Source organism: Emys orbicularis, chromosome 5 (genome assembly GCF_028017835.1).
Source record: "Emys orbicularis isolate rEmyOrb1 chromosome 5, rEmyOrb1.hap1, whole genome shotgun sequence".
In the NCBI taxonomy this organism is placed as follows: Eukaryota; Metazoa; Chordata; order Testudines; family Emydidae; genus Emys; species Emys orbicularis.
In genome coordinates this window covers 58,936,810-58,961,967 of record NC_088687.1, presented here as the reverse complement: position 1 = coordinate 58,961,967, position 25,158 = coordinate 58,936,810, and the positions used below count along the sequence as shown (strand labels likewise).

The window sequence follows — 25,158 nt, the reverse complement described above, 5'->3', positions numbered from 1 at the left end:
TGGAATGACACATTTCATTTTGGGTTAGATCAACATTAAACTGAAACCACTTAAGCTGCCACAGAGCCTTACAAGAGCTGTAGTTAAGGTGCCCCACACCCCCATTTTTCTCTATAGGCAGATTCCCTGGCTGCCCGCTGTGCATTCATGAAAGATGTAATCAGGCCAGGAAGCTCATCCTGACGAGGTCATTGAAGGCATGGGGCACTTGTATTACATCTCTCAAGTGGCACCATAGCAGCTGAGGTAGATGCAAATTTTAATGTCAACCCAAACAAACAACATTTTTCAATTAAATTTTCCAGAACTATTGGCAACTCAACATTATATATATTTAACTGCTGAATTCTGTTGGGTAAATCAAGTCCTGGTGAATTATAACTGGAACATATTCAAGGCTTTAAAAAGTTTTTGCTATGATGCTGACAAAAAAGGGGTAAAGAAAAGAATTTTTAAATTCACAGGAACTATCTGTTGTGACACAGAAATAATAATACCTACTATCAAGTCCCACTATTCTTGGCTTACGAAACCTAAACCCTAGATCTGAATACTCAAGTATAACAACACGAATAATCCAGTGCTGTATCCTAACTCTCCAGCTCCATTCCATTTCTAAAGTATTTTGATATGAACCAAAAACAGGACAACTACTCAATCATGAACAGATTAAAAAATAAAATCATTTTCAAGACAGACCTATTATTTTCCAGTGTACAGTACATTTTTAAGCTTATAGAAATATTGTCACATGACTGCTCATGCAAGTCTATTTGAATAGAGTAGATTGTTATCTGGGATAGTGATTAAGTCTACACTAGCCATTACCTACAATAGTGATATAATCATTGTAATGGAATCTATTTATCAAATCAATTTTTGCTGTTACAAAAATGAAAAACCACAGCTTCACCACAATCTTTACAGATCTCTATCCTATGCTAATGTTTTATTTCACGGATATTCTCTTTCAGCAAATCTATCATTTTGCAGAACTATGTAAACCTGGTATATAAGGACTGCAGAAAACATGATCATCATTACACTATAACTGTATGTGAAAAAATAATCCATATATTATATTCTTACAGTTTCTTTTCCATCCAAGACTTCCATCCACAGCTTCCTGTCCTCCTCAGAAAATGCCTGCATGGTCACAGGAGTAACAGATCTACAGGAACACCAATAAAGGAAAATAACTACATTTGTCTTTTTATTAGCCAGTACATATAATATCAATTTTGCCTCTTTTTGGATGGCACATCCCATCACCATCACAAAATTCACTGTCCAAGAACAAACTTTTTTTTTTTTTTTTTTTTTTTTGCTATATTACAGAACATTGTTCACCCTTGAAATTGATGTATTGACAAATCAACTGTATCCCCAAAGTGAACAGACATTCTGCAAATTAGGTAGCCAGAAAAAAACAACAACAATCCATTATACACTATTTATTTAAAGTAGAAGCTTGTTAATTTTATCAAGAACTGAGAATTACTGAATTTTGTGAATTATAAGATATACAAGATATATAAGATCAGGGCTATTGTACAAAAAAATTACTTTGTTAATTTATTTGAAATGTAGAGTTCAGTTTTAATTATTTGTGCCAATACTCTAGAGTATTCTAGTAAATATTCTATAGTACATTTTATAAAGAGTAATTAAGTCTTAATATAATACCTCATTACAAAATTCAGCTATTAAAATTTTCCTAACAAATGAAGAAAGTCTCAATTTTGGGATGTAGAGATTAGTAAATAGAGATTAGTGTAAATCTAACTTTTTTTTTTTAATAGAGTATGAGGGAACTTTTAAAAATGAATAATTGTGAAGCTCTGTAAAGAAACCAAGTGCAAGGGAAGTTAACAGCTGCAATGAAGCAGGAGTGGTGATGCCGGTAATTACTTTCCTGCCAATTAAAAAAAAGTGTATCACATTCACCCTGCCACTGAATACCATATTTATAAATATGATATGCCTCAATCCTTTTTATGTCTGCTTTCCAATTCATAGATTCATAGATTCTAGGACTGGAAGGGACCTCGAGAGGTCATCGAGTCCAGTCCCCTGCCCGCATGGCAGGACCAAATACTGTCTAGACCATCCCTGATAGACATTTATCTAACCTACTCTTAAATATCTCCAGAGATGGAGATTCCACAACCTCCCTAGGCAATTTATTCCAGTGTTTAACCACCCTGACAGTTAGGAACTTTTTCCTAATGTCCAACCTAGACCTCCCTTGCTGCAGTTTAAGCCCATTGCTTCTTGTTCTATCCTCAGAGGCTAAGGTGAACAAGTTTTCTCCCTCCTCCTTATGACACCCTTTTGAATACCTGAAAACTGCTATCATGTCCCCTCTCAGTCTTCTCTTTTCCAAACTAAACAAACCCAATTCTTTCAGTCTTCCTTCATAGGTCATGTTCTCAAGACCTTTAATCATTCTTGTTGCTCTTCTCTGGACCCTTTCCAATTTCTCCACATCTTTCTTGAAATGCGGTGCCCAAAACTGGACACAATACTCCAGCTGAGGCCTAACCAGAGCAGAGTAGAGCGGAAGAATGACTTCTCGTGTCTTGCTCACAACACACCTGTTAATACATCCCAGAATCATGTTTGCTTTTTTTGCAACAGCATCACACTGTTGACTCATATTTAGCTTGTGGTCCACTATAACCCCTAGATCCCTTTCTGCCGTACTCCTTCCTAGACAGTCTCTTCCCATTCTGTATGTGTGAAACTGATTTTTTCTTCCTACGTGGAGCACTTTGCATTTGTCTTTGTTAAACTTCATCCTGTTTAACTCAGACCATTTCTCCAATTTGTCCAGATCATTTTGAATTATGACCCTGTCCTCCAAAGCAGTTGCAATCCCTCCCAGTTTGGTATCATCCGCAAACTTAATAAGCGTACTTTCTATGCCAATATCTAAGTCGTTAATGAAGATATTGAACAGAGCCGGTCCCAAAACAGACCCCTGCGGAACCCCACTCGTTATGCCTTTCCAGCAGGATTGGGAACCATTAATAACAACTCTCTGAGTACGGTTATCCAGCCAGTTATGCACCCACCTTATAGTAGCCCCATCTAAATTGTATTTGCCTAGTTTATCGATAAGAATATCATGTGAGACCGTATCAAATGCCTTACTAAAGTCTAGGTATACCACATCCACAGCTTCTCCCTTATCCACAAGACTCGTTATCCTATCGAAGAAAGCTATCAGATTGGTTTGACATGATTTGTTCTTTACAAATCCATGCTGGCTGTTCCCTATCACCTTACCACCTTCCAAGTGTTTGCAGATGATTTCCTTAATTACTTGCTCCATTATCTTCACTGGCACAGAAGTTAAACTAACTGGTCTGTAGTTTCCTGGGTTGTTTTTATTTCCCTTTTTATAGATGGGCACTATATTTGCCCTTTTCCAGTCTTCTGGAATCTCTCCTGTCTCCCATGATTTTCCAAAGATAATAGCTAGAGGCTCAGATACCTCCTCTATTAGCTCCTTGAGTATTCTAGGATGCATTTCATCAGGCCCTGGTGACTTGCAGGCATCTAACTTTTCTAAGTGATTTTTAACTTGTTCTTTTTTTATTTTATCTGCTAAACCTACCCCCTTCCCATTAGCATTCACTATGTTAGGCATTCCTTCAGACTTCTCGGTGAAGACCGAAACAAAGAAGTCATTAAGCATCTCTGCCATTTCCAAGTTTCCTGTTACTGTTTCTCCCTCTTCACTAAGCAGTGGGCCTACCCTGTCTTTGGTCTTCCTCTTGCTTCTAATGTATTGATAAAAAGTCTTCTTTTTATTTTTTTTGAACTATGTTTTGGTTTTCCAAATTAATTTCAGCATAGCACTGTGCAGATAGGAATTATGGTGCCCTGCTCCCTTGCTCAGTGCATCCCTTTGGATTACACATCAGGACAAAATACCCATAGAATCCAGGGATTCAAGATACTGTAGTAAATGGAAGCTTCCTGCTTCAGATTTTTTTTTTTTTTAATTGTCCTTCCTCTGAGCCAATGCTGGACTCAGGGGAGCTAATTATAATTATAGAAACGAACTGCAAATGGCATAAACATTTCTCTTTAGATCTATTAAAGTGAGGGTACTATCATTGCGCATACAAGAGGTACCTACTCTCCTGAAAAACACTGCTTCCCCCAGCAGGTGTAAAAATAAACCATAAAAAAAAAAAAGCCTTCTGCAGAACTTCATTAAATGTGTGCATCTCATACCCTTTGTGGCTAAATATGAGCAAATACATATATGAATAGAAGTAGTAAGATGGGGAGGAGGCAGACTTTCCAGGCCAAACTGGCTTTTCGGGGCTTAAACTGGCCATTTAGTATTATTCAGTTTCAACCATGCTAAATGTACAAAACTGAATAATTCTGTAGGGAAAGAAAAGCAGGGAAATGGCTGAACTAGCAAAAGGACCACATAATACTTCAATGTCTTCTCTTATCTCCATTTCATTAGTGAAAGTCAAAACCCAGTATATCACTTTTACATAATGCAAATGCGCCTCCTCTTCACTGGAATTTTAAAAGTGAAGTGAAAGCACTAAAACTGATCCACACACACACACACTCTCTCTCTCAGCAGCATATCAGGAGAATAATCCAAGTTCTGTATTGGTAAAAAGCTAGTCTAGGAGAGATATTTATTCCTTCCCCTCCTCCACAAAGGCTATCTACATTTAAGGTTTCATTTCTTAACATTTGCCAGTATTATCACCACCTGTTAAACTACTAGAACATTAGTGCAGTCAGGGAACCTAGCCTACTCTAGAACTTCCGCCATTGCTACTTCTGGTGGAACCAAATCAACTAGTAACAATGCAGGGAAAAAATCTCTTGGGCAGGCAAGGTCTATTGCATCACCAGGGCATAAACTGCAGTGATGAAAAGCCTCTTATCAGGATGAACGAGTGTACAGTGGCTAGACCAGGGGTCTCAAACATGCGTGATTTTCTGCGGCCCGCGAGCCCCTCGCAGCCCCCCCCCCCCCCCCCGCCCTCCGCCAGTGTTTACCAGAGTGGCCGGACAAGCACCGGGAGCAGGGCAGGCTCCCTGCCTGCCTGCCTGCCCTGCGCAGCTCCGGGAAGAGGCTGGAACGTGAGGAAGGGGGGGCAGAGGGGCTGTGTGTGGCTGTTACTTTAGGCAGTGCCCCCAGCAGCTCCAATTGGCCGGGAACGGAGAACCGCGGCCAATGGGAGCTGCTGGAGGCGGTGGCTCAAGCAACAGAAATGCACAGCCCCTCCGCCCCCCAATCCCCATGTTCCAGCCTCTTGCGGGGGCAGGGCAGACAGGCAGGCAGGGAGCCTGCCCTGCCCCCGGTACACGCCCGGCCAGATCCTGCCCCCCGAACCCTTCCTGCAGCCGAACCCCCTGCCCTGAGCCCCATGGCAGCACCCCTCCTGCACCCCGACCCCCTGCCCTGAGCCCCCTGCCGCACCCTGCACCCCGACCCCCTGCCCTGAACCCCCTGCCGCACCTCGCACTCCTCTTGCACCCCAACCCACTGCCCTGAGCCCCCTGCCGCACCCTGCACCCTGACCCCTTCCTGTACCCCTCACCCCTCCTGCACCCCAACTCCCTGCCCTGAGCCCCCTCCACACCCCACACCCCTCCTGCACCCCCTGGGGGCAGGGAGGGGGTAGAGTTGGGGTGGGGATTTCGGGGAAGGGGTTGGAACGGGGGCAGGGAAAGGGTGGGAAGAGGCGGGGCAGGGGCGTGGCCTCATGGAAGGGGTGGAGTGGGGGCGGGGCCGAGGGCAGCGGGGGGGAGGTGTCAGTAATGCAGCCCTTAGGCCAATGTACTAGTCCTCATGTGGCCCTCATGGTCATTTGAGTTTGAGACCCCGGGCTAGACAATATTTTTATGGAGAAGTGCAGGTATCATTTCAAAGCCAAAAAAGTGTGCATGTGGCAGACATAGAAACAGTATGAAATAAGAAAATTTGTACTATCTGTCCACTGATATTAAAAATATTAAATACTCAAACTACTCACATCTTCCACTGTAATGACAAGTACATTAATGTTTAACTATTTCTCAAGAAATTAGAATACTTCAAAACGTCAAATAGATTCCCATAGCACAGACCCATTCTTATGTTGTACATATATGAGAGTAGAAAAACATCAAACGTGACACGAGACATTAAATCAGAAGAATTGGTATCTATTTTTTGTTAGCTTGAGGCAAGTTTTGGAGCCCATAAAACCTACAGCTTGGATTCTGAGTAAGGATAAAGGACAATCACAGCTTCTGATTAAAAAAAATGAGAGTTAGTTTCTTTCTAAGAGAGCTTTGAAAACAAACAGATGTCAATTGATTACTAAACCTGAGATTCTTTCCTAGAAATCATTGGTCACTCCCTGTATCCGAGCCATGGGGACACACAAAACCCATGACCAATGGTCAGTCTTTTGACTACTTTTGTGGAGGAGATGTCTGAGCAATACAAAGCAGTGCTGGTCCAGACTGCTATTAATGAAGCTAGGGCAGCTGCTAAGCCCCTACGCCAGCTGAGACAGTGCCTCTACTGAGCAGCCAGCACAGCCTCTATCCACAAGGGGTACATGAGAACATAAGAACGGCCCTACTGGATCAGACCAAAGGTCCATCTAGCCCAGTATCCTGTCTTCCGACAGCGGCCAATGCCAGGTGTCCCAGAGGTAATGAACAGAACACGTAATCATCAAGTGATCCATCCTCTGTCGCCCATTCCCAGCTTCTGGCAAACAGAGCCTAGAGACACCATCCCTGTCCATCCTGGCTAATAGTCATTGATGAACCTATCCTCCATGAACTTATCTAGTTTTTTTTTAACCCTGTTGTAGACTTGGCCTTCACAACATCCACTGGCAAGGAGTTCCACAGGTTGACTGTGCGTTGTGTGAAAAAATACTTCCTTTTGTTTGTTTTAAACCTGCTGCCTATTAATTACATTTGGTGACCCTTCGCTCTTGCATTATGAGTAAATAACACTTCCTTATTTACTTACTCCACACCAGTCATGACTTTATAGACCTCTATCATATCCCCCCTTAGTCATCTCTTTTCCAAGCTGAAAAGTCCCAGTCTTATTAATCTTTCCTCATATGGCAGATATTCCATACCCCTAATCATTTTTGTTGCCCTTTTCTGAACCTTTTCCAATTCCAATATAACTTTTTGAGATAGAGCGACCACATCTCCACACAGCATTCAAGATGTGGGCATACCATGGATTTACATAGAAGCAATATGATATTTTCTGTCCTATTATTTATCCCTTTCTTAATGACTCCCAACAGTCTGGTCGCTTTTTTCACTGCTGCTGCACATTGAGTGGATGTTTTCAGAGAACTATCCACAATGACTCCAAGATCTCTTTCTTGAGTGGTAACAGCCAATTTAGATCCCATCATTTTGTATGTATAGTTGGGATTATGTTTTCTAATGTGCATTACTTTGCATTTATCAACACTGAATTTCATCTGTCATTTTGTTGCCCAGTCACCTAGTTTTGAGAGACCCTTTGTAGCTCTTCACAGTCTGCCTGGGACTTAACTACGGTGACCAGACAGCAAGTGTGAAAAATCGGGACAAGGGGTGGGGTGTAATATGCGCCTATATAAGAAAAAGCCCCAAATATCGGGACTGTCCCTATAAAATAGGGACATCTGGCCACCCTAGACTTAACTATCCCGAGTAGTTTTGTATCGTCTGCAAATTTTGCCATCTCACTGTTTACTACTTTTTCCAGATCATTTATGAATATGCTGAACAGCAATGGTCCCAGTACAGACCCCTGAGGGACACCACTATTTACCTCTCTCCATTTTGAAAACTGACCATTTATTCCTATCCTTTGTTTCCTGTCTTTTAACCAGTTACATCTCAATACCACAAGAGGCAGCCTTGTCTACTGGTCACAGTGAACAGGAATTGGTTCAATTTTGCAGGGGGAAGATGGGCATGAAAAATTGTTTTGCAGTATCAACCAAACATGCTCCATTCCAGCTCAGTGGCAATAAGCACACGAGACTGAAGAATTAAGTTTACACACCATGTGCCAGGTTAGAATAGCATTAATTGGCGAGCTCGGTGAGTAAGTTGGATGGGCTGGAAGGCAAGAGCTGCAAAAGAACGAAGTCAGAAAAATGTTAGAGAAATATCACAGAAAGTGACAGATTACTCTGTGCATAAGGTCACAGAGTGTTACATCATCAGAAGACTTGCCAGAGTGACAGGGAATGGCAAAGAGCAAAGTAACATTTAAAAAAATAATCCAGCTCTGATTTTAAAACATTTTTCTAGAATCTATGGATTTCTCCACACTCATGGAAGTGAACAGAGAGTTAGGAGTAAAAACTGTAGCTTCCCTGAGGCCTGGTAGGATATTATAAACATGTTCCACCCTGGCATAGGGCTTAATAAAGATGACAATTTGCATGTCAGAGACAGACAGATGCAGATTCCATATTAACCACTAAATCACGCTTAGAGAGCCCTGAAAATCATATCCACAGATCATTTTTGCGGATTGGTTACAGATACAAATTTTTTATCTGTGCAGGGCTCTAATCATGCTGATTAATGGGGTGTTACAGACACAAGGCACACTGGGAAGAGTCTCTACCCCAGGATATCCAATGATGCATCAGTGTAAAGGAGTTTGGGTTATGTTTGACCATCTCATCTATAAAACTGACCTCCAATATGCAGTTTAAATTAAGTATTTTGAAGCCTGAAACCCATAACTGGGAATTGATGAGACTCTCCTACATTCCAAGTAGCATTTCGTACTAGACCTACTCCAGTCCAGTGCAGAGAGAGAAAACTGTTTAACCAATGGAATACATCTTGGTCAAAGATGTATTTTTATTCACAATGCCCTTCTAAACTGGATTCTTCCACCCTGACACTGAATGAAGACCAGTTGAGGTGGAAAACATAAAATTTGACATATTTTAAAATATTAGATTTCTCTGATAGGCAAAATGAGTACACAGTTTCCTGAGTTTGAGATAACCCAGTAGAACGCAAATGGAGTCACACAGGAGCGATGGTTGCACCATTGTATGGGATGTATCATGCCCTGTAATGAAAAATTTGTACAGTAGAACCTCAGAGTTATGAACACATCGGGAATGGAGGTTGTTTGTAACTGTGAACAAAACATTATGGTTGTTCCTTCAAAAGTGTACAACTTAACACTGACTTAATACAGTTTTAAAACTTTATTATGCAGAAGAAAAATGCAGCTTTTATACGTCTTAATTTAAATGAAACAAGCACAGAAACAGTTTCCTTGTCAAATCTATTTAAGTTTTCCCTTTTTTAATATTTTATGTTTTAACACAGTATTGTACTGTGTTTGCTTTTTTCTTTTCTTTTTTGGGAGGTGTGGGGGGGAGGGGAGTCCTCTGCTGCTACCTGATTGTGTACTTCTGGTTCCAAATGAGGTGTGTGGTTGACCAGTCAGTTCGTAACTCTGATGTTTGTAACTCTGAGGTGCTACTGTATGTTACTTTTATGTTGCCTTTGCATGCCATAATAAGAATAAATTGCCTGGTTCTAACTTAGCCAAAATGCAGCTTTGTAATATGCCTTTCATTTCAGTGACCAGCATACAACAAATCACAAGAAACTGTAATTCTCCATGGGGTTCTTCCCTCTAATGTTGAAGTAACAGAGAACCCTGTGCATCTGAGATCCTCGTAGTGAGAGGCAGCATATAGAATCCAAGTTATTATTAACATTTACCCTGATGCTTTCTTTAGTGTATTTTACCAGCTTACCTGTCTGCAGCTTCTATGTCAAAACAGAAACGTCTGTCTATAGTATCCACATTTCTTTTGGTACAGCATGTAAGGAGGAAAACGTCCCCATCACCCTATAAACAAGAGATTTTTTTTATATGCTTTATGTAATAACAAAACTTAAATCCAAAGCTTCTGGAAGCCACGTGATGCAATCTGAATACGGTAAACCTATATTAAAGTAAAAGCAAAAGCTGGATTGAAACTGACATATGCAATGGAATTCAGTTATGGCTGCTATTCATGTCTTTAAAAACTAAACGTGTTACTGCAGAAGTCTCAAAAACAAGGCTATTTTATACATCTGCAGCAATAGTGTGTCTTTTATTTGAAATTTGGTAGTTTAAATGAATAAAAACATTGTAATAAAAAAATCAGAACTTTGCACCCATTGCAACATCAATGCAGACATATTGTGAGAGAGACTTTCACTGCAACATTTTCCCCCAGACATGGTAATATTCCAAATTCTACTTTAAAGGGCTACAATTAAAGTAGTTAGGACAAAAAAGGGACTTACAGTACCATGAAATTTGACTTTTATAGCAGGTGTTATCTTCAAAACCCACCATGTGTTCATAGCACATTTGTAAACTCATCCTTATAGCATCCAAAAATCAAATGCACGAAATAAACTGTGACTGAATTTCAATAAGCTGCTGTATGACGCACTCTCCTGAATCCGAACATGCAGCCATTAGTTTTGTGTGGTGGACAGTATGTTATGCATTTTAATTAATTTTAACATTTCCAGATGCATGAAGCTTTGGTTTGAAATAATAAATCATACTGTGGCGTTCAAGAAGAAGAGATCTTCAAAAAAGGACAAATGCCAGACAGAACAACAGGTTACATTTTTTGGCTTAGCTGCCTTGCTGGTGTCTCTTTAGAAACTTTTTAGTGCATGATTACAGATTTCATTTGGTTAACTAAAATGGCCTATTACAGTCACAATAAGTTAGAGTGTAGATTTACAAAAGTGTCTACATGACTTAGGAACCTAAGTGCTATAGACTTCCATTAGCATTTATGCTCTGAAGTCATTTAGGCACTTATGAAAATTTTACCCAATACATTTAAAGAAATATGTTTTACTAAGAATGATGAAAAGATTGTCCTCTCTACCAAGCATACATGGATATAATCTTCAATGGAGGTCCAAGCCCTGGGGACTATTAAAACTAAACAGGACAAAAACAGGGCAGGATGCTGCATTTGCAGGAAGATTGACTAGGAGATCTAAAATGCCTTTTTCATCTTCAAATTTATTATTTCCGTAACAAAAACATATTTCACTCATACTAATGCCGTCATTTAATGCCAGGTCCGGCAAGATGCTGAGTGCCCTCAATTCCCAATCACTTCAATGGGAATTAAGGGCATTCAGCATCCAACAGAGGACTGAGCCCTGAATGTTCTAGATGTTATCAAGGAAAGCTTAAATTATTTTTCTGATTGTCTGTGCAAATTACATTCCATTTTAAGAATTATTTAAAAGCCTCCTAACCTAACCCCGCCCCCCACCAGCTCTCTTGTCTACGTGCCATGGAAAAAAAATTTGGATGGAGAGTATAAGTGAGAAACCTAATGCGACTGTACTTTCTCAAGTCACACTTGGTTATAATCAGACTAAACTTTAAATCCCCTTAGTGAAAACCACACATTAAAGGCATATTAGGTGCATTTTAGCTCTCATATGTTCTCTACTTTTCCAAAACTAAGCAACTAAAACTTCTACAGAATCCTTATCTATTAAACCATTCCATTATTTTAGCTTAATGTCCTTAGAGGGCAAATTGTGAACTGCATGAAAAAGATATTTGACCTATCTTATCTAACATATCCTCTCATTTAGATACAGGGCATGAAGAAGTATAATGAAATGTACTTACAATTTTCCCTCCTGACCTGTGTTCAAATGGGATCATGGTGAACTTCTTTGTCTCCTTCCTATACATGCAGTAATGTTTTACCCAACTGGAGCCAAATGGGGCAGGCCCTTAAAGAAAATCAAAGCATTAACTATGTCTTATTATTTAAAATATTTTGTTACTCTTCCAAGTTTACAAAATTCTACTTAACCTATCATTACATTCCTAAATGTACTGTATCAAGTTACAAAGTCGAGCAATATTGCTGTCAAATCATAATAAATGTTAGCCTATGTTTAGTGCTCTGTACACTGTTGCATGCTGTATTCTATTCTCACTGATATTTGCAACCTAATGGAAAACAGCTCTTACTAGATGCATCTCCATCTTACCTCCTTAACTGCTAGACAAAAGCATTTTTGCCCATACAATTGCTTACAATGAAATCAAGGAATTTCAGAGCACATTAGGTGTGCTCATCAGCAATTAACCACTAAACTCATCATATAATCCTAGTTCTAAAACAAAATGCTGTCTGATACATCATTATATACAGGTAAATCTGTTTATCCAACTACCTGGAAGTGAGGGTATTCAGAACTTTGAATAATCTGTTTTGAGTAAGTGAATTTGAGTACTAATATGAATTTCAGATTAAGGGATAAAAAAGAAAAACAATTTTTTTGAGTAATGTGACAGACCCAGACCAGTGGGGTACAGGAGTCTGGTAGAGGGCAAATATATTGGTCACTGGATGAGTAGTTTTCTGTTCCCTGAGTGACCAGAGCAGGGGCTGCACTAGAGAAATCAGGAACCTGCTAGAACCAGTTAAGGCAGGCAGGCTAATTAGGACACCTGGAGCCAATTAAGAAGAAGCTGCTAGAATCAATTAAGGCAGGCTAATCAGGGCACCTGGGTTTTAAAAGGAGCTCACTTCACTTTGTGGTGCGAGTGTGAGGAGCTGGGAGCAAGAGGTGCAAGGAGCTGAGAGTGAGAGGGTGTGCTGCTGGAGGACTGAGGAGCACATGTGTTATCAGACACCAGGAGGAAGGCCCTGTGGTGAGAATAAGGAAGGTTATCTGGAGGAGGCCATGGGGAAGTAGCCCAGGAAGTTGTAGCTGTCATGTAGCTGTTACAGGAGACACTATAGACAGCTGCAGTCCACAGGGCCCTGGGCTAGAACCCGGAGTAGAGGGCGGGCCCGGCTTCCTCCCAATTGACCTGGACTGTGGGTTTTTCCAGAGGGGAAGGTCTCTGGGCTGTTCCCCAACCCACATGGTGAATCTCTGAGGCAAAAAAATCCGCCAATAAGCGCAGGACCCACCAAGATAGAGGAGGAACTTTGTCACAGTAACCTGAATTTGAACACTAGGCACATTTGGTTCCATAGACATTTTTCACTCTATCCAATGCAAGAAAGGCCAGCAAGTCAAACATACCACAGAATACTATAACATGGCTCATGGTCACCTGCATCTTTTATAAGAGAAACTGGGATCTTTTATCCGCAATACAGACATTGCTATAGCTATTCATGCCTTTGTCACTTCCAGACCTTTCACTATAATATACTTTACTGTATTTAGTCTTTGAGTCCCTGGAAGCTTAGCTGGTACAGACCAACTTTGAGTAGGATTGGTCATTAAGAATACAGAACACCAATGCTTCAAACTCTACATTACCTAGTTCTGGCTACAATCCCGGTGCCAGTAATCATCTTTAAAAAACCTACATGATATAAACCCCAGTTATTTTAGAGACTACCTTACATTATGCTCTATGGCAACAGCTGAAATCAGCAAGAGCATCTCAGCTGTTGAAGCCTGGAACTCAGCTTTTTGGACATCAGAAAGGGAATTCTCTAAGGCCCCTTTCACTGACCCTTTCAAATGTCACAGCTATGGCTTGAACTGGGCATACACATGGGTAACACGGCGCATACTCACTTCTGAGCCAGCCACCATTTTTCTCCTAAACTTATGACATTGGTATCGCCAGCCAGCCAGAACCAGAGCACCAAAATCAAAAATGCAGCAGGCAAGCTGGAACATAAAAAACCAAGGCCAGCTTGCTACTGCATCACTTCCCTCAGCAGAGAGCAATTGCCAATGGAACCAGCAGGAGCTGCCATTGCAGAAATTCCTGCCTTGTGAGCAGTAAGGAGTCTTTACTGCTGCAACCTGACTATTTACTGGGACAGAAACTCAGGAAGGCAGGAGTCCAGCCCAGCATATGATCTTAGCAAGGGAGCCAAGACCTCAGCATATCAGTGTGGTGAATAGGTACAGCTTGGGAGAATCAGCCCTTCCTCCCACCCAGTCTGATCCTGGTCAAAGCCTAAATTTAGTGAGATCAGATTAATATTCATAGCTTTTTTTGGTCCAATCAGCCTTGAGACTATACTTCTATATTTGTTTACTGTTTCAGACCATAGAGTATTTTTTTAAATGAGGATCAGGATGTTTTTAATCAATTTGGTTGTTTTGATATTGTAAAGTAGCTAGGTACCACATTTATCTGCTATAGGCACTGTATTATTATTAAACACAGGTAGCAGAAATGCCTAAAGGATAGTCAATTAAATCCAGGTGCAGTCCAGGGAGACTACATCCAAGCACATAATGTTCCATACTGATTTGAGCAGAAGTGTAAGCTGGTCAGGAAACGTTGTTTGCCTGGATATGCAGTCTATGTAGACTACACATCTACATTAGAGGAGAGACCAGCTGGGGGGAAAAAAGTGCTGCCCTCAGATTTCTAGCCAGCTGCCAATCCAGCACTCAGCTGGACACAGTCTGGGCAGCACTAGCTCTCCAAGTTTCCTGAACTCCCATAAAAGTCCCTAAACCTTTTTCACATGATTTTGGGTTTGATATAAAAGAATCAATGTGTCTTAATAGTTTCTATAGTTTAGCTGACAATGCTTACATTGAAACAAAAATAAATCTAAACATTTGGCATCTATAGACGGGGAAAAGGCATTTAAAAAATTAAAATACACAAACATATTTGAGAATTATTTTTAAATAGGGCAAAATAGGAAAAGAAAGGGAACAAGGACCCAAAATAGTGTTTTCTTAGAGAATGGAGTCATCAGGATGATGATTCCTCAATGTTGGTGAGTTTAAAACACTTTTTCAGGACTAGCACGTAAAACAGTCAGGAGTGTGAAGCAATGACTGTGAATCCTTTCAAGGAGCATGTAGAATCTTCAATACGTGATACACTCATTTTATACATGCCCTCATTTGCATCGTACAAGATGTTGTTCTGATTATGCAATTAATCACCATTAGCTCATTGAGAGAGTGCCAGCCTCAGATTAGATAAAAATCAACATTAAGAGTGTGCATATTTTTAAAACTTTAAATCAGATATTTTAAAACGATTAGACTTGTTTAAAAGCCAACATTTGAATTCACTGCCATTTGTCCAGGGTTAAGATCACTACAACTTATTAGTCATTTAAATACACCGCAAGTTGGATTGTGTGTACTGGAATGCATCAATAGGATGTTCTTTGCATAACATCTGTGTATCAGCACAACAGGATTCATGATATTTGCTGTCCAACATTCAGCCTATTTTATTAAACAGTAAGAACACAACTAGACAATGAAAGCACATAGCTGAACTATGGAATAAGAGCTGGAATCCTCAAATTTAACTGGCCTGATTTAAGAGGTACTGGATTCTCTCTAAGTTTATTGCCCATTCAAAAGCCAGGCAGAGGAACGCTGGGTTGGACTCTTGGTCCTACCCCCTTCTATGACAGTAGGTAGATGCAGGAGAGGGAAAACATCTGGAGAGCCATCATGAACCAGAACTGCTTTGGCCACCACGGAGGTATTAAGAATATTGTCACCTTGTCCATCTTTATTTTCCTGAGCACAATATGTGGTAGGAGGAGAATGGAAGGGAAGCCATACATCAATGGGCCTGACCATTGTGTTAGGAATGACGCAGCAGTAAGCTGTTCTGTGAGCAGTAAGCTGAGTACACTTCTTGTTTGAGTGAGTGGCAAAGTAGTCCCACAAAATATCTGCTGGACTGCTGTCACATGAGCACCGATTTGTATTCCTTGTGAAAATTCCTGCTGAGGCTGTCTGCTAGGGAATTCATTATGCCCAGGAGGAGCACTGCAGAAAGGCTGATATGTTGGATATACCAATTCCAGAGTTGTATTGCCTCCCAACATAGTGGGTTGGACCTTGCTCCCTCCTGTTTGTTTATATAACAAACAGCGGTCATATTGTCTGACCTGAGTACAAAGGAATTGTTTGCATGCTTGGCATACTGATTGTAGGTCAAGGAGATTGATGTAGCACATGTACTCTTGTGGAGTCTGGGAACTTTGAGCTACTTGGTCACCCAGGTGCCCTCCCCAGCCTAGAAGAGACACGTCCATGACAAAGGAATACAGGGAACCCACACAAACATTGTTGCTCTTCTCCCACCAGGTGAGAGATGCCCAGATGTTGGGAGGAAGTGAGACTCTTGTCCAAAGAGTCCTTGTTTGGGATGTAGACCTCACCCAGCCAGGTTTGGAAAGCCTGGTGAAGGGGGTCACATGTGCACAACGCCATGTGTCTTCTGAGGACCACACAGGATTGGACTGTCATTTGACTACTGAGTCAAAGTTCGATGTTAAGGTCTTTCATCGCAAGAACCTATCCTGTGGTAAGTAGGCCCTGGCCGCAACCAAGTCCAGGACTGTTCCTATAAATTTTATAGATGTTATGAGTATTAAAATGGACTTTCCTGGGTTCATCTAAAGACCCAAGAACTGGCAAAGGTCAAGCAGGGTACTGAGTACTATCTGCACTTCTCTATACAATCATCCCTTCAAGAGCCAGTCATCTAAGCAGGGAAATATATTGTAGCACTGCTACTACAGACATGACCTTTGTGAAAACACTTGGAGCCATGGAAAGGCTGAAGAGGAGCTCCTTGTACTGGAATTGCTCTGAGCCCACCATAAAACACTGGGTGGATATCTATATGAAAATAAGCATCCTTAAATCAAGAACTGCAAACCAGTAGTCAACATTTAGGAAGGTTATTATAGAGGCTAAGGTGATTATCCTGAATCTTTAGTGGCGGATGAAGATGTTCAGCTGCCTGAGATCCAGGATCCAGCCCCCTGTCATTTTGGGTATTAGGAAGTATTTGGAGTAAAAGCCCTTCCCCCATCTCAAGGAGGTACTGGCTCTATTGCCGCTACCTGGATCAGGGCTTCTATCTCCTGTATGAAGATTCTCTTGTGAGATGGGTCTCTGAAAACGGACAGGGAAGGGAGCTTGGGGGAATGCAGACACAGGAATTCGATCATGTAGCTGGCTAAGCTGATGTCCAAAACCCATTTGTCTGAAGTTAGGCACTGCCACATCAAAAGGAAATGGGCCAGGCAGTCACCAAAGAAGGTGAGGGAGACTGGATGAGCTGGGACTGATTGATATCTCCCAAACATCCCTGCAAAACCCCTTCTTGGTAGGCAGTTGGCTCTGGAGAGGAGATGGTGGTGCAGCAGTGCACCTGCCATGCTGTACTCTGGTGCTATGTTGGTGATTCATAAGGCCTCTGTTGATATAACGGCTACTGGGCTGGCTGATATCTATGCTGCGATGCCTTAGAGCATCTTCTATACGGTTCCGGGGTGTATATTCCCAAGGAGCTGAGTATGGCATGGCAGTCTTTGAGCGAGTGAATGACTTGTCAGTCTTTTCATTGAAAAGGTCATTTCCACTGAAGGGGAGATCCTCCACTATTGGGGCTTCCCAAGGAAGTTACGGCAATGACCACAGCCAGGAGGCCTATTTCATGACCACCGAGGTCACCATGAAGTGAGGTGCCTGCATCGAGTGATGCCTAAAGGGATGACCTGGCTCCTAATATGCCTTTATCAAGGATAGCCTGGAATTGGGACCTACATTCTGGTGGTAACTGACTGCAAACTCTGACAACTTATTGTAGTTAATAAAGTTGTACTTTGACATAACTGCCTGGTAGTTTGCAATAAGGAACAGTACGCTGGCGGAGGAAATGTTCTCTCTTGACATCCTTGTCCGAAGGAGTCCGTCTTGGTTGTTGTAGTCTTGGTTGTGGTACTTCATTACCGCTTGTACCACCAGAGAGTTCAGGTTTGGAGGGAAGAGAATAAATATTTTGCCCTCTTAGAGAGAACAAAATATTTCTCTTCAGCCCTCTGGGGAGTAGAGGCACAGGTGGATAGTGTGTGTCAAATGTCTTCAGCAAGCTCCAAAATGGCCTCAATAGGGAGCGCTACTTTGGAGGGAGCTCCTGATTGAAGAACGTCCAGGAGCTTGTGTGATGGGGGCCCTGAACTCCTCCACCGGGATGTGGAGAGTATCCACAATCCTTCTTAGCAGCTCTTGGTATTGCAACCATCAGGTAGGGGGAGGGAAGCTGGCACCACTGCCTCATCTAGGAATGAAGCAGGGATGTGTGGATCTGGCAGTACAGGCTGCTCCAGTGGCTCCAAATCCTCTTATTCCTTTCCTCTCCAGTGGCAGTTGGGAATCTTCTGCTGGAGATGATCTTTTGTGAGAACAATGCTCCTAGTATTCAAATTCTGGACCTCTACTGTGTACAAGAAAAAGCATGGGGCGGGGTCAAGATTGTTAAACAGCATGCTTATCCAGACCACACTAGTAGAAAAGGGAATTAAGAATGTGGGGGAGTAAATTTTGCAATATGCAAGGCTAAAAGGTCCTGGCCCACATGAACTCAATAATTCGATGGTGCCAATTATGATTGCTATTCCTAGATGGTCTGGTAATTGTAAAGATTTGGTATATGTTAACAGTATGGGTACAACAGAGAATGGAATCTATAACAGCATTATCCCAGTGTGACGATGGCAAAACAAGGAGGAGAGGAAATAAACACAGCCTGCTGTTCTGCACAGACAGTTCTGTGTGTAAGCATCATGATTGAACCTGACCACAAGTGGGGGAGGTTGGGCCCGACTAGTCATTAAAGAGAGAGTAAAGGAGGTGGTACAGCTAGGGGACACAGTATGTGCTCTGGGATACCACAACTTTTTGGTGTTGCCTGACTGGATTTTGTCTGAACCTCACCTCTCCGGCTCAGATAGGGACCTATGCCCTATGGCCAAGTGTGCAGATGAAGGAAGATGTGACAGAGGCTGTGACAGACAACACCAAATGAGAGTCACTGGTGACCGCTCTCTTTGCACCCATACTTCCTTTGTCCATTAACACCACTGATTTGGTACAAAGGAAAAAAGAGCAATTGGTGTCCATTGCCCAACTGATAGCTGAGCAACAGGAAATTGGGAACAGTACTGTACAGGCAGTAGAGACACCCTGATGGAGTATTCCAGAGCAGTTAAGCTTGCATCCCTTGGTTCGTACTTTGAGTCTAATATTAATGATGGTTCAAATGATTACAACTACTCTGGTCTTAGGCATGTGTTGCTGGGTAATAAGCTTGAAAAGGAAGGCACAGAAAGACAGGATTACGATGCACACAAAGGCTAATGTAGGAAAGCTTGACCTCACATGAGTAATTAAACACATGTGAGGAGGCCTCATTCTTTGGAAAATAGAATTAGGGAGGTAAATGAATTATCAGGCTGAAAAAAGGACGTTTGTGCCAAATAAGATAAGTAAATAGGTCAGTAGATTAACAAAACAGAATGTCTGAGCCTGCTAAGATAAAAGGGAGAACACTCAGGGAAACATTTACTATAAACAAGATAACAATGGACAGGATAAGTTAGAAATGTAGAGATGTGGTAAAGAGTTGGTCGAATATGGCCAATGAGTGAACAGAAAGTATGCTGCACCGCCCCTGAAAAGTAACCATGCCAATTCAAAAACGTGTGATGCAGCATATAATAAATGCAATGAGATGTGCAATGTATATAAAGAGAGAGGGTTTCGGCATAACTTTGGAACTATGATGTACCCTGCATCCACCACCCCTGCGTTTGGATCTAATAAAGTTAGCGTAGCACTGCTGTATGCAAAATAAAAATACCTGAATAATGAATACCTGAGTTCTTGGAAAGCCAAGTGGAAAGAGGTCTTGGAGGGAATCCCACCACATAACAGGGGCTCCAGGCACTCCAGTAAGGCCAGTAGATGGCATCATACTGATAGTTCAGCAGACCCCATGGTGATTACCATTGATCCATGGTTGGTAGATAAGGGTCCTATGGAAGTGGAGGTCCCCAAAAGGCTCTGGGGGCCCTGTATGAACTGACATGCTGTGGACAGACCATCAGTGTAACTGACGGCACCCATTCCTCCTCAGAGTAAGAGTTGTCAGACTCTAAGGGTGGAACCCTCAGTACTGGCTGCATTCAGCCAGAGGTGTAAGCAGGTGAATAGCATCCCACCGGTGTTGGAATATCCATAGCCCTGCCGGTGCTCAACACCGGCAAGTGACGCCTGGACAATGTTGTGAATGGAGCATCAGGTCCAATCAGATTGGTGACTCTGGATGTGTGTAAATAGTCAGATCCTCAATAAGGGCATTCCAAGGTCTGGCAGGAGAACTGACTGGAGTCTTTGGAATTCGATCCATTGTATAGGTGTGGGTATGGTAGTTTTAGCATTGTGCAAAACTGATGGTGCTAAATGTCTAGGGATTAACAGGGGGGAAACCCCTGGTCCCCACTCTCTAAACTACAACTATACACTAATTAACTATGAAACAAAACTATTAAAACTATATACAATGTTTTTACAAGAAGCTGAGCCTAAGAAGCTAGAAACTACTAACACAGGAGGTTCTGTCCTAGACCACACCTGGTAGAAAAAGAACTGAAGAGGTGGTTGGTCCATGTCGCCACATCTGCCTACAGTTCACCCCACGAGGAGGCATAGTGCACCAGCGCAGACCAACAAACATTTCTATTGAAGAATTTCCAGTACCAGACACATGGAATGCATGTTCACCCACAATGAATAGCTTGGTTCCAGCCTCAAAGAAGAATAAACATTTCCTGTAAAGGGCTTTACATTCAACAACAAAATCTTTAGTGCACTGTACAGAGAGTCAGTTGAAGACTCTATCCCCAGCTCTGACACCGATTCACTATGTGACATTGGCTAACTCACTGAGCCTTTCTGTGCCTCACTGGAATACTAAGACAGGAATATTACAGCCTCCCTACCTCACTGGAGGTTTCCTTAATTGATATTTGTATAGTGCTTGGAGATCACTGTATGAAAGACTATATATTAATATTAAGTATGATATTAAATTTGTAAAGAGATGAGAACACTGAATTATAAATGCACTTTTCTTAAACCAAATGCTTTTTGAGTAGAAACTCTGTGCGTGCATGCACGTTTGTCGAAGTACATGTACTTGAATGTGTATAGCACTTAGAAGATTTTGGGCACGACTGGAATACAAATAATAAAATAAAATTGTATCTTACTTTTTTCCTGCACATAAAGGTAGCCTTCTATTGTAAACTGGTTTGCTCTTTTATGTTCCTGAGGATTCCGCCTGATTTTGTTCATGAGCTCCTCCACCTCCGATCTTGTTCCTTCAAAACGATTTCTTGTCTAAATTTCAAAAAAAAAAAAAAGGATATTTAAAACAGAAAAAATACTAAGAAAGCTACATTCTGAAGCTTTGTGAGCAGCCTGCCTCAGCCCTCCAGCATCAAGACACACACACGGAGAACAGGCATCCTGGTCCAGAAGCAGGTTGCTATACCCACCTGGAAACAGGCTATCCCTGACTGCTACTGGTCTGTTGCTAACCAATTTGGCTTTGGAAAGCTGAATGTACGTAAAGTGGTTGCAGAGGTTTCTGGGGCATGCCTAAAGTAAATCCTGCCTTTGAGAGAATGGGGGTTTCAAACTGCGCTGGGGCCATTGCTGGAATTCATGTGCCCATAGTTTGCTTGCCCTCCTAAAGGAGCACGTGAGTACGTAAACTAAAAAAGGTATTGCTCCATTGTTATGCAGGCCTTTGAAGACCATATCAACATGAGCTGCACTGGAAAAGTTCATAATGCCAGGGTTTTCTGCCAATTGGGAGTCTACATTCAAGGGCAGGCTGGGACACTAATCCCATGAAATGACATTGCCATAAACAGAGTTACTTTCCCCACTATTATTCTAGGGGACCCCACGTACCCTATTTTGCCTTGGCTTATGAAAGCATACCCTGATCTCAGAGGCTCCAGCAAAACAAGGTTAAATTACACTTTCAGAAGATGCAGAATGGTGGTTGAATGTGGTGTGGCATATAGAAACCCCACTGGCAGAGACCCATTTGGATTCCAATGTCATCAATGCTGTTTGCATTACTGTGGCTTGCTGTGCTCTTCACAATCTTTGGGAAGCAAAAGATGAGACATTTCTCCAGAATGGACCCAATACCGTGACAGACTGCTGAGCCAGTACCTCAGCCACAAAATGCAGCTACCACAGCTGCAGCAGGATGCACCCGGGCAACAGAAATTAGAGATGGTCTGTGCTCTCAGAAGCACAGAAAATAATACCTTTTATGAATGTGCTTGTGCAATTCTTACAGTATATTAGGTAAGGTGGGAGTGATTGTCATGCACTGTACTGCTTAAAAGACATGTGTGAAACAGATTAATAGATTCTAAAGCCAGAAGGGACCATTGTGATCATCTAGTCTGACCTGCTGTATAGAACAGGTCATACATAGAACTTCCCCAAAATAATTCCTAGAGCAGATCTTTTAGAAAAACATCCAATCTTGATTTTAAAATTACATCAACCATGATTCTATGCCACTCAGGGAGGTGGCGTTACTGAATCGGCATAGAGACACACTTTACAGTGGACGGCTCCACTGACCTCTGTGTCTTTTGGGCTCTCAACCTCAGGGTCATTTCTGACTCTTTTTTCCCTTCTCCTCCCACATCCAAGGCTGTCACCAAGTTTTGCCACTCCTTCCTCTAGAGCATTTTGAAAATCCAGCCCAGCCTTTCAATTCCAACAATTATAACACTAATATCCCACCTTCGTTACTGTAACCTCTCTGCATTTCCTGATGCACATATTGCTACCGTTCAGTCCATCCAAAATATTGCTACAAAGATTATTTTCCTTTCCCATTGCTCTGACCACGTCACTTCCCTCTTCAAACTTCTCACTGGCTCACCTTCATCTACAATTTCAAGTTCAACTCCTCATCTTCACCTTCAAAGCCCTGTACAACTTCATCCTGGCCTATATTTCAGATCTTATTTCTTATCCTGTCCTACTTCAGCTTTTTTGCTCTAATACCAATATCAGACTCAATGCCCTTTTACTATCCTTCTCCTACTTGCACCTTGGTGCCTTCTTTTATGCTGCCATCTGTGTTTGGAATAATCTCCCAATCCCAGTGGGAAAGACCCCTCAATTCAATTCCCTCCAGAAAGGGTAACTTCTTCCAAGAAGCCCACTAGCACAAAGTCACAACTGAAAAATTCCCTCTGCAACCCAATACAACTTGAGAATTGGTGAGTGCAGAGAAAAGATGTGCACAAACAAAAAGGAAGTACAAGTGTGGTATCATCAAAGATGTTAACTTACATAACCATATATTATCGTCATTCTTTTCTGCCTTTTCTCCCCACTACCGTCTGTTGTTCTGACTCATCGATTCATGTCTATAATCAGACTGTAACCTCCTAGAAATACTGTGTCGTAATTCCAGACAACCCTGGAGACCAACAGCCAACCAACAAAACAAGTGTTGCACAGGCAATAGCAGTCTAAGTTTCCTTAAACAGCTCAATACTTGAGTGCTTCAAGTACATTATTTTCTGAAAGTATTGTTCTGAAGAAGAAAGTCTGGTTCACAGTCTCCATGTCATTCTTTCTTTGGCTCCTTTAATGGAAGTACCAACAAGTGTGATAAAAATTGTTAGGAAGCCTGGCTGTCTCACTGTATGTTCTTCAGTTACCTACAGTGTAGTTCTGTAGTAATGACTTAAAGTCAATCCAATTAAGATGTATTCCATTGCCAAACCCCTGAGCCAGCCAACTGCACATAATTAAAATAAACTGTTAATTACATTAAACTTAAACATATCGAGTGTGAACATGAAAGAATTTAAACGTAAACTATGAAAAGTTGACAGAAAATATTTTAAAGAGTATTAGAGAACACTAGGTGGCAGGATTAGCTGTATTCTCAATTATTGCACAATGGCTAATTCAATCACGTAGTTGGTTAGCCAGAAGATGGCACTATAACCACAAAGTTTCTCTTGATTAACTCACATTACCAAGAAACATGTTATTCAAATATACAGTACACATTTTTTATTCCAAAAATTTGTAAATTGCTTAAATAAAAAACATCTTAACTTACATTCTGGATATTGATCTGCAGAGCCATTTTGTAGTGATTGAAGTCTTTGGCGAGTTCATAGCCCTGATGATAGAAAGTGAATATACCCTGAAAAAATGACAGCACCTGGAATACAAGCAGGAGAGCTTTCTTAGCAGGGAGAACACCAATTGCCAGCAAAGATTGCTGTATTCTCATTTAGTCTTTAGTAAGCATTTAAAAGAACAAGTAAACAAAAACTATCAGATTTTTTTAATAAAAATATTCTTACTAATGTCTACTATTCACGAGAATCTATTTAGTTAAAAATGGCTAACAACATAACTAACACCTGTGGAGCCTGTCTTGCTTCCAGTCTCTTACAAATTATCTTTATTTTAAACTTGATCAAACAAGTAAGAAATAGGGCTGACGATTAATCGCCGTTAACTCACGTGATTAACTCAAAAAAATTAATTGTGATTAAAAAAATTAATCACGATTAATCACAGTTTTAATTGCACTGTTAAACAACAGAATACCAATTGAAATTTATTAAATATTTTGGATGCTTTTCTACATTCTCAAATAATATAGATTTCAATTGCAACACAGAATACAAAATGTACAATGCTCACTTCATATTATTTTTTATTACGAATATTTGCACTGTAAAAATGATAAACGAAATAGTATTTTCAATTCATCTCATACAAGTACGATAGTGTAATCTCTTTATTGTGAAAGCACCACTTACAAATATAGATTTTTTTGTTGTTACATAACTGCACTCAAAAACAAAACAACGTAAAACTTTAGAGCCTACAAGTCCACTTAGTTCTACTTCTTGTTCAGCCAATCGCTAAGACAAACAAGTTTGTTTACATTTACGGGAGATAATGCTGCCCACTTCTTATTTACAATGTCATTAAGGGGTGGGGAAGGATAGCTCAGTGGTTTGAGCATTGGCCTGCTAAACCCAGGGTTGTGAGTTCAATCCTTGAGGGGGATATTTAGGGATCGGGGGCAAAAATCTGTCTGGGCATTGGACCTGCTTTGAGCAGGGTTGGACTAGATGATCTCCTGAGGTCCCTTCCAACCCTGATATTCTAAGAATTAGCAATTAACCAGAAAGTGAGAACAGGCGTTCGCATGGC

The 25,158-nt window shown here is 41.3% G+C and overlaps 1 protein-coding gene across 1 annotated transcript in view; it reads right to left on the bottom strand.

The window, feature by feature from the left end:
• ARHGAP10 (Rho GTPase activating protein 10) overlaps positions 1-25,158 on the bottom strand; it is a 232,123-nt gene that overhangs the window by 107,225 nt on the left and 99,740 nt on the right. The window contains exons 7-11 of the mRNA XM_065405556.1: positions 24,044-24,148; positions 21,135-21,264; positions 11,720-11,826; positions 9,807-9,901; positions 1,090-1,171 (exon numbers count right to left, since the gene is read on the bottom strand). Coding sequence (XP_065261628.1) covers positions 1,090-1,171; positions 9,807-9,901; positions 11,720-11,826; positions 21,135-21,264; positions 24,044-24,148 — 519 coding nt within the window. The remainder of the gene's footprint in view (positions 1-1,089; positions 1,172-9,806; positions 9,902-11,719; positions 11,827-21,134; positions 21,265-24,043; positions 24,149-25,158) is intronic.